The following is a 10,414-nucleotide window of genomic DNA, read 5'->3' on the forward strand; positions in this document are numbered from 1 at the left end:
AGGAGAACTCGTTTTTCCTAATTTCAGGTGTAGTTTCAAAGTTGAGCTCTAGCCTGAAAATCAGTCCCGTGGTGCTGCATGAGCACAGCACACCCATCCACCCCAAGATGGAAACGAGTGACACGCTGCACAGAGCATCGACCGGAACGCCAGAAACATGCGTATCAATGCAGTGAGTGATACAGCTGTCCTCCTGCTCGTTACTCCTCTGCCAAGGTGCCTCCTTTCCCCTACGGAGGGTTTACTGCAGATGCCATTGAGAAGCATTGACATTTAGATATGCCAGCATTGACTAAAATACCCAGGTTAGACATGCGAGAATTAATATTTATATGTCTTAATTGCGACCACTTTCTGAACACCAGCAAAACAAGCTCATACATGCAGACTTCATGTCAACACAGTGCCTTGCAGAGAGGCAGCCACAGCTCAGAGAAGTCAGACAGACACTTTGATGTGGCTCTCCACAAGAAGCAGCTAGCACATCTCCTCAGCAGCGCCAATTAGACCAACAAAGGACCTTTTTAATTTAGTAATGCTGCTTCCAGGGCTCAAGACAGTTCACCTGAAAGACCGTACATACACCGCCCTGAATGTCTGGGGCCAGGGTTCACTGAGCAGAAGCAGGACTGGCCGACAAACAATTTCCTGTAAATTACACAGGTGTCTGCAGTAAGTCTGAATCAAGACAGGATATTCAGCTCAATGCCACTGCAACGCTTCTCAGCTTCATAGAATCACAGAATAATTTGGGTGGGAAAGGACATTTAAAGGCCATCTAGTCCCACCCCCTTGCCATGAGCCCGGACGTCTTCAATGAGATCAGTTCCTCAGAGCCCCATCGAACCTGGCCTGAAATGTTTCCAGGGATGGGGAATACACAGCTTCTCTGGGCAACCTGGGCCAGTGTCTCACCACCATCAGCATAAAACATTTCTTCCTTACATCTAGTCTGAACCTACCTTCCTTTAGTTTAAAGCTATTAACCCTTGTCCTACCACAACAGGCCCTGCTAAAAAGTCTGTCCCCATCTTTCCTGGAGCCCCTTGAGGTACTGAAAGGCTGCAATAACGTCTCCCCGGAGCCTCCTCTTCTCCAGGCTGAACCCCCCCAGCTCTCTCAGCCTGTCCTCACACCAGAGGGGCTCCAGCCCTCCCAGCATCTCCGGGGCCTCCTCTGGCCCGGCTCCAACAGCTCCGTGTCCTTCTGCTGTTGGTGCCCCAGAGCTGGAGGCAGCACTGTGGGGGGGTCTCCCCAGAGTGGAGCAGAGGGGCAGAATCCCCCGCCTCGCCCTGCTGCCCCCACTGCTGGGGATGCAGCGCGGGATGCAGGGGCTCTCTGGGCTGCCAGTGCACATTGCCAGCTCATGGCCAGCTTTTCATCCACCAGTACCCCCGAGTCCTCCTCAGCAGGGCTGCTCTCCATCCCTCCATCCCCAGGCTGTGCTGATACTGGGGGCTGCTCCGACCCAGGTGCAGGACCCTGCACTTGGCCTTGTTGAACCCCATGAGGTTCCCACGGACCCATTTCTACAGCCTGTCTGGGTCCCTCTGGATGGCATCCTGTCCCTCAGGCGTGTCAACTGCACCACACAGCTTGGTGTCATTCACAAACTTGCTGAGGGTGCACTTGATCCCACTGTCTGTGTCATTGATGAAGATATTAAACAGTACTGGTCCTAATACACCACTTGTCACCGATCTCTATTTGGGCATTGAGCTGTTGACCACTACCCTCTGGATGCGACCATCCAACCAATTCCTCATCCACCAAACAGTTCACCCATCAAATCCATCTCTCTCCAATTTCCCTCAGCATCTCCAACCTCAGCAATGAGCACTCCAGCTATTTGCCCAGAAACTAGAGAAAAGAATGCACTCACCTACTTTCATTATCCAGAAACACAGAACTACTGCTTTTCCCGAGGGCTTCGCTAATGGGAGAGAGGCAGAAGGGGGAAGAGAAGGCATCAGAATCAGAGTCAAACGTACTGTCCCTGCTCACATCATCAGCAGACAGCTCCAAGGAGCCCTCGTCCTCCCCTGGCTCTGGCCTGCAGTCCAGACCTTCCTCCACCGACAGCTCCGACCTGTTCTGCTCCTCCTGAGAACTGATTGTCGATAGGATTCCTGAGTCACTGCGGGCAGGCTGGGGGGACCGGCGGGTGCTGTCTGCTGCTGGGCAGCACTGGGAGAGCTTCTCCCCTTCTGAAGAGGGGGAGCTGATGTAAGCCACATCTTTCACAAGCTGTGACACAGTCAAGATGTCTTCTCCTTTCAGGATGACTGTCCCTCTCTGCTCGGTGGGGGAAGCCTGCCGGACAACACCGAAGCCCTGAGTGTGGCGGCCGCGTTTGCGGGGAGCTTTACGGACAGGGGAGCTCTCAGGAGTGATGTACCGCAGGGCTTCTTCATCCTGCCTCTGAATGCGGGAGTTCGGCACCCAGGCAAGGATAAGCGTGGTTCCAAGTAGCTCATCTTTCTCCATGTACAAGCACAAATAGCCTTCGAGAGAGCAAAGGAGCAGCCAGTTATGACACAGCTTTATTCTTGGGAAAATGCCAAAGCCTGAAATTTGCTCTTCCCCGTCTCCCCCCACTTCACTACCATTACACATGGGCAAAACAAACCCTTTTATTTACCAGGAAAGAATTCTGCTAAATGAATTGTAGAGTGCTCAACATTATCCAGTATTTACAAATAATTTCAAGTCTGCATATGCCTTTTGAATAGTCTAAATTCCCTCTGGCCTAAGTGGACACAGAAATGACATGCAAATACTTTAACTTCCTGGACAGATTACTAATAAAGAGTAAATTCTGAAATATGTTGCAACATGAAAAACTTCCATTGTTTGTTAGTTAAACAATTTCAAGTGCCAGCTAAACATTTCTTTCTCAAGAATATTTACCTTAGTGTAGCTAAAGAGCTACAATTTTAATGGAAAGCCAAAAGGAAAAAAGAGTTACGCGCACAAGAAGGGGAGTGTGGGCCAGTGTTCACAGAATAATTAGTTTTGTGAAGCCAAGCCAGTAGCCACAGCTCTCTTTGATGAAAACATGAAAGAGCACATTAACAGATGAGAATAGAGGGACAGAGCAGTATTTATGTTCATTTACTCCACTGCATGCAGCTACAATCAGGTTTTCTTTCTTTTCCCTCAATGGTTGTTGAGGCCACTCTAGCAACGACAGTTACAAGATGATACTTGGATTCCCTGAACAACACATGTATTTGAAAGGGTGACGGAAGCTACCGTTCTCAAATGACAACTGTCCATCTTCGGGCAATACAAAAGGACTTACTAAAACAAGAAAATCCATGCTAGACCAGAAGAGGAAGGAGAAACATCATCAATTTTCCTACCAAAAGACGAGCTGATGGATCAGCTTGTGGATGGCTTTCCTTAGTCTTCCATAAGACTGCCTTGCCCTGTTCCCCACCGGCACCTCTTCATTCTTTAGAGCCCAAGGCGTAGAATTTGACACACACACACACCCCAGGAGAGAGAAAAAGAGTGACTGAGCAGTGTCTGCAACACCCTATCACCTGGATGATGCTCCCCGATGCCTTGTAGCAGCTCAGGTGGATGGACGCAGACATTGTTCTTAGAGTAGATAATCTCCCCATCAAGTATGGAAGCTGGACTGCTGCCACCACCAGGATTCAAGGTCAGGAGGTCGGAAGCTTTGGAAGAGGCACGTCGGAGGAGTCGCCCCAGAGACATCGCCAAGGAAATGTTTCCATTATCTGCCAGCTTTAATCAGGAGCCGAATTCAGAAGATCTGCCAAGAAGGAGTAGAGAATAGTGTTAGAATAAATATAACGACAACACAGCATGTGCCTACCGCTGTCTGAGAAGGAGGAGGTCTCCCATCAATCCTAAAACTCAAGTAAGAGCCTCCAAATGCTCTGGATCTGTAAGATCACCACTACATTTTAAAGATGCTGAAGTACAGAATGATGGGATGTTTTTCTCTGCAACGGAGAAATATGAAGGCAGCAAAAAACCACATTTTAATAGTTACTGTGGGGAGGAAACAGAAAAGTAATGCTTGTCACTGAAAATTGCCCATTAAGGGAATAGCTCAGCGATGCAGAGCTGCCCGATGTATCACTGTCCTGGGGATGTCAAAGAGAGTCAGAGTAGACCCTGGAGGATTCCTTCTGCACAGAAAAACTGCCGAGACCATGACATTAAACAAGGGACTGCTGCTTCATCCACAGTAACCACTGATCTCCAAAAAAACATTAATCAAAACAAGTTCATGTTGTGCTTACCAATTTTTGGCATAATCCTGCTGTGCATTTGAGGTTTTTGGGTTGGGGCTTTGTTTTGATTTGTTTTTTGAGCTGTGATGGATAAATAGAGCATTTTCAGGGATAAGTGGCAAGAGAGCCGTGTTCAACAGAGCGGGCAGACTCCAATAGCAGCGTATGTCACGCCAACCTAAGGCAAACATTTCATCTATCAATAGGTAACTTTAGCTAACTATGGGCTATGATCTCCAACTAATCACTGAGTAAGTGTTGTGCTCAAATGGGCTGTTGATGAGGAGCTCTACAGTGACTCCAGAGGGGTCACCCCAGCAATAAACTATTTAGCAGACAGATCAGGAAGAAGACTTGATGTGTTGAAACTGCCGGTGGGTCTTGCACAACGCAATCCCACAGACAGCCCAACACAGTTCAACGCAGAGCAGGCTCTACCTGCTCCTACTGCCCCTAGCTGGGCAGCAGACCATCGGAGGCACGGCAGTTTCTGGTCTGCCAAAAGTACATGAGGAGAGGAAACATTGACTTTTGTTCCTTTGTATTTACACGGCCTTACTTGCTCGTGAACAGGCCAGTCTGACCTAGCACACACCACAGACCATCACAGTGCCAGGTCCAGGGGCAGCGCATGGTGGACAAGTCCCACCCCACGGTCTGCAGAGCACGCAACTGGGTAGCCAGGAATAAAATGAAAAGCAGAAAGGCTATCAGGGCTTGTGCTATCAGGGGCACTGTATGCAGGAAACATCTAGGGGCCTAACGCAAGCATCATCAAACATTGAATAGCTCTGATTTCTTTAAACGTGTTTTTAATGGTATCTCCAGGCAAACAAGGAAGTGAGAAGGCAGAGAGGGCAAACAGAAACCAGCACTTCCCAAAGAGCAGAGCAAAAGCTTCAGGGAAGGAAAATAGCTGTCCTGATTCTGACAGATTTGTACATACAGAAGATTGCAAACGAGACTGCCAAGTAGTTGACAGAGCCTTCACTAAAGGACAAACTATTGGTTTAACTGGCAATCGCTAGATTTGTCGGCTTGAATCACAGCATAAGCAGTTTCTGCATTGCATTCTTTGCTGGAACTTGACAGAGAAACCTCAACCCTGCTATGTACTGTGCCCAACAAGTGCTTAGGGTAAGAGAATTACTTTGCAAGTCCTTCGCACCCATGTCTCCTTCTAGCTCCAAACACAACACGTATCTTCACTTGTCAGCCCCAAAAAACAAACACCAATGGAGCCATATGCTTGTTCTTGTCCAGATCGCCAAAAAACACAGTACTGTGTTTTTTGTCAGGCTCTGGGTTACATCTTGGAGAAAGTAATATGCCTCGACCATATTTAAAAAGCAAATTACCTTTTCTCTCACTGTACCCTGCAGTCACACAGAGAGTAAACTCTGCTGCAATTCCTGCCTCCCACCACCAAGTTACATCACACCATTTCAACACGGTATTGAGGGAGCCCGAAGCAGCAATGTGGAGCAACCTGTACGGCATCAGAGGCCCTGAGCCTCTGGCATATCTGAAGAGGGTCAGCTGTTACCACCACCTTTCATAGGCAGCACGGTCTGCTCAGCTATGGCCCGCTGCTCTAAAGACTGAAAGCAGCCTGGTTTCCAGCCCTTCAGCTATGTCAGCTATTTCATTAGAACTCTAAAAGTGCAAAACCTGCATATGCAAAGGAGGAAGGTGGTACCAGGTGGCTGCGGCTGTTGACCAGGGAATGCTTCCTCAGAAAACAGGAGCGAACTTTACCTGCTGAGGACAGCAGATGGAGATGCACGTATGAAAGAAGAGCTTGTGTGATGTCCTACTGCAGCTCTCCAGGGGCTCTCAGGAATGCGGGCAGAGGTGCAGGACTTCTCTGCCAACAGAGGCAACATTTAATTAGCTTTTACCTAGCAGAGAAAGAACAAAGCAACAGGTAAAAGATCAAAAGCTGCTCCCTGGAAAGCAGGAGGAACTTAATGGGAAATATAGCTTTGATCCTGCCGAACACCTGCTGCTCCAGCACTGCCTCGAAGTGCAGGTGGACGGCGCTGCAGGTACGCGCACACATCCACAGGCTGGGAAGAGGAAACAACATCAACCTCACTCAGAGGAGAGGAACAGGGTGTCCTGCCAGCATAGAAATTTAGTCTGTTGCATTTGTCTTGCAGAAGAGCGACGCATCAGAAATCAGAGTTCACTACGATGCTGCAAACAAATAGCCAAATATACCAGGATATATAAATATCGTCAGCAAGACTCAAATTAATCCTTTCACCATTGCCACAGGCTAGGGAATCCTGTGTAGCTTTGGTTGCAGCATTAAAGAAAAACAGATGCAAGTCACTGGACAGTTTCAGGGAGAGTGACAAGAGCCATCTGGGGCATGGAAAGAGATTGCCAAGGGAAGATTAAAGGAAGGGGAATGCATTAAAAGTCTTCATGCATGTGAACTGTCACTGCCAAGAAAAAGAAGAGCTGTCTAGGCAGGACAGGAGAAGCAGTGAGTTAAACTGTGGTAAGGAATATCTAGTTTAGTCATTCTAATAGCAGGGATAATGGTGTACCAGAACGGGGCAACCTGAAGAGGCCATTTCCATCACCAGGGTTTCAAAGACAAGCTGCAGAAACAGACAAGCAGTCAGTCCCAGCTAGGACCAGATGATGGACTGGACTTCTGAAGGTCATCTAGTCTACTCGTACAACCCCAAAAGTCTCCGAAACACAGCTTGTGAACATGCCTCTCCTTCCCAGAAGACAAGAGTTCATACAACACAAACCAGCAAGTAACAAAGGGACAAAATCTGCAGGGTCTTCTCTATTCTGAGCCCTCTTCTGTGTGGGACGCTGTCTGCACACACAGTCCACAGGGCCTGGGTCATGAGGATTGCTGCTGCCCCTTGTGTGGGCTTGGGAAGGCAGGCAGGAACTGTCCTACAGCTCAGTCAGCATTAAATTAGCACCATTCAAAAAAACCCATATTTTGTTATATTAATTTTCTATTTATCCCCTGATCTGAAAGGATTCTTTTCAATGTGGCTGAGACAACCCAGCTCTCCAGAAGCTGAAGCACTGAATTAGCCAATAAGCTCTTGCTCGGTGCCAATATTTATTAAGCACACATACATTTTCTTCTCCCACACATCAACTGTTGCCACTAAAAATCTTTGCTACAGCTACCGAGTCTGTTCGCGCAGCCCCTGGCTGCTCTCCCAGTCGATGCCAGCACTTCTCAGCTAACCGAGATCTCAGAAATGCGCTGGGGAGCCAACTCCTGAGATCACCCCAGGAGCCTCTTCACAAGAGCCCGACCAGCTCCAGCCAGCAGCATCTCAAATAACACCGGCCTCCCATGGAAATGCCCTTCCCCTCCTCACAAACCGATAAACAATAAAATCCTGTTTGGCTTGGCAGATCGCACCCGCACCTTGGCAGACGCTGCTGGACCAAATGTTGCTGCCTCCGGTCGCACAAGATTCCTGTATTCTGGCGGAGGAGGGCAATGCAGGGCTTGGGCACAGGCTGACAGGCTCCAGCACATTACTCCTGGTGTGTGCGGCACATGCCGACACCAGAGCAGTTCCTGAGCATGCAAGGCAACAGGGCTTCTCTCAAAAATAAGTTTAGCCTATAGAGGCATATGACAGCCTGCGCTTTGGGGCCGGCCGCAGCCAACAAGTCACAGTGCTGGCAGCGGCTCCAAGGGCAGATTTGCTGTGCAGGGTTTAATAGCTTCACAAGCAAAATAAACCAAGCTACAGGGCTCTTGAAGTGAAACGTGAGACCTACAGCATGCCTGGGCACAGAGGAGAAACACGAGCTGTCAAATATCGGCAGCAAATTTAAGCATGAAATGCCTTAAGAAAGAAATACGCAATAGGCTTTTTTTCCTTTTTGCTCTTAATAACTTAAATTTGATTTTACATCTTTAAGGAGTATAGAGTCACTGCACCAGGGAGGTCTCTAACACTGCAAAAGTTTCTGACTCCTCCTCCCCTTGGGAAAAGCAAATGCCGGGTTTGCATCTCTGGTAGCTCCAGCGCAGGTGGAGCGTGCTGGAAGGCAGAGTAACTGGAGGCAGAGTACTGGAGCCCAGAAGTCAGGGTCACAGCTTCTTTCCAGTCCTCTGACTGGATTTTCTGTGCAACTCTCAGCTAGTCACTCACTTGATCTATACTTCTCTATGTATACATGAGAGCCCTTGTAACGACCTTCCCTTTGTATCACAATACCTCTACATTAGGGGAAAAAAAAAAAAAAAAAAAGCAGCTTTCAAAACTACTAGCTATTAGTTGGAGCTATTTAAGATGATCTAGCCAAATCAAGGAAAAAAGTTTACCATAGGGAGCCATTCTGAAGTCATCCCATTTCATGGGGAGAATTATGTAGGTCACCAAAAAGTCTTTGATTGCTGACCTGCTGGTGCAGCAGTGGCACGCAGAGAACAGAGCAAAGGAAGAGTAACAGCAGTCACCAGCACTGGCTGAAATCCTGACACTCGCACAACTCCGATTCCAGTCACTTCAGTGGAACACACCTCCCTCAGAGGCATCTCAGCTGAGAAGGTAAAAAAGGGACAGCAGACTAAATCCTGCAAGTTTGTGACTCAGAGATAAAAAGGGAAACGAAATGCTATCATCAGAGGCTGCCAGCTGCTCCCAACCACACCTGCTTAGGCATAAAAAAGCAAACAAAAAGCTTACCACCCCTCCAGCACTAAAAGTCAAACTGCAACACGCGCTTTAGTGCTGAGAAATTACTTGTGCCATATGTCTCTCCGTCCCAAGATTAAACATAATTTTGTTTTACTTAACTACAGTGCTTGTGCAGCGGGTAACGTTTTTATGGCTTTTTATTTCCAACGTCCAGTAGCCGTGGCCCGATAACGCTCACAGCTCTAGATCCCTAAGCAACAGCAGCTAAAATATCCCAGGAGCCTGGTTTCACACCTGAATTGACGAGCTAATTGCAAAGTCTTTCCTTAATATGACAGACATCAGACCACACGGCTATGCCACTCTAACGCTTTGGAATTATCTGCTTTTCCCCCTGCCAGAGGCAGGACCACTCTGCCCCAGCCCCGCTCTCCGGCTTCATGCCAACCACACAGCGAGACGTACAGAATAAACCCAGATATTCAGCAAATCCAGCGCAGGGTCAGAAGAGCAGCTTTGAGAGACTTCTGTGGTTTTAGCCAAGTTATCACCAGAATGAGAACGAGCTCCTCTAAGCCTACAAACTTCAAGGAGGCTTCCACAAAAGCAGCAGCGAGCCCGAGATTTTACACTGAGCTGTCCTGATCTTAACATTTCTACCATCTTCTCTTAAAAGATCCTTCATTTTTATTATTTCCTATTCAGAGTGGCCACTAAGAACATAACACCTTTGCAGGACAAGCTGGCAGTGTGAGAAGCGCGAAGAGGGGCAGAGCCGAGGAGGAAGCAGCAGAGTTATTTTACAGAGTGTCAGCAACACCACGAGCAATATATCAACATCTAATCCCTGCCCCGCAGCGCCTGACCGCCATACATCAAATAATTGCCACCGATCCCGACCATCCATCTTCCCGTCTCTGCCGGTAACAGAACTCAGCAAACGAAGAGGCAGAAATTGGGGCAATTCGAGAGAAACCCACCTCCCCAAAGTACGGAAATCATAAAAACACCCCAAGCTGTACAACAGAAGACAAAGAATGAGATAAAAAAATGGATGCATCACCAGGGCAGGACACTCGGGCGCCTCGTCCCCGGGCACCACCCGGTGTGACAGCACGGGCGTGAGGAGCGGCCGAGGCGCGGGGACCCAGCTGGGCTGGGGGAGACCCCGCTGCCGCCGCCCCCCGCGGCCCGGCCCGGCCCGACCAGACCCCGCCGCTCAGCGCGCCCCTGGCGAGCGACGCCCCCCGCGGCCCCGCCGCTTTTACCGGCAAAGACGAGCCCGGTGAAACTTCTGACAAGCGGACGGACCAGCCCGGCCCCGGGCGGGCTTCGAACCGCCGACCCCCGCACCCCCACCAGGCCCGGCCCCGCTCCGCCCGGCCCGGCCCGGCCCGGGGGTGTGTCCGCCCCGCGGCCCCGCCCCGCCCCGCCCACCGCCGGCCCGAACCGGGGATGCCCGGCAGCCGCCTCAGGCGGGGCGGCCTCCGCGAGGGA

The 10,414-nt window shown here is 49.5% G+C and overlaps 1 protein-coding gene across 8 annotated transcripts in view; it reads right to left on the bottom strand.

Annotated features, from left to right (window-relative positions):
- Window positions 1-10,414, bottom strand: part of TBC1D16 (TBC1 domain family member 16) — a 37,633-nt gene that overhangs the window by 27,021 nt on the left and 198 nt on the right. For 2 of the 8 annotated variants that reach the window (XM_054221789.1, XM_054221782.1), the window contains exons 2-4: window positions 6,030-6,172; window positions 3,549-3,784; window positions 1,883-2,504 (exon numbers count right to left, since the gene is read on the bottom strand). In XM_054221789.1, coding sequence (XP_054077764.1) covers window positions 1,883-2,504; window positions 3,549-3,726 — 800 coding nt within the window. In that variant the 5' untranslated portion in view covers window positions 3,727-3,784; window positions 6,030-6,172. Of the gene's footprint in view, window positions 1-1,882; window positions 2,505-3,548; window positions 3,785-6,029; window positions 6,173-8,601; window positions 8,618-10,185; window positions 10,312-10,414 lie in introns of those variants that run through there. The other 6 variants (XM_054221785.1, XM_054221783.1, XM_054221784.1 and 3 more) reach the window with 6 other exon arrangements.

Source organism: Rissa tridactyla, chromosome 15, assembly GCF_028500815.1.
Source record: "Rissa tridactyla isolate bRisTri1 chromosome 15, bRisTri1.patW.cur.20221130, whole genome shotgun sequence".
Lineage (NCBI taxonomy): Eukaryota > Metazoa > Chordata > Aves > Charadriiformes > Laridae > Rissa > Rissa tridactyla.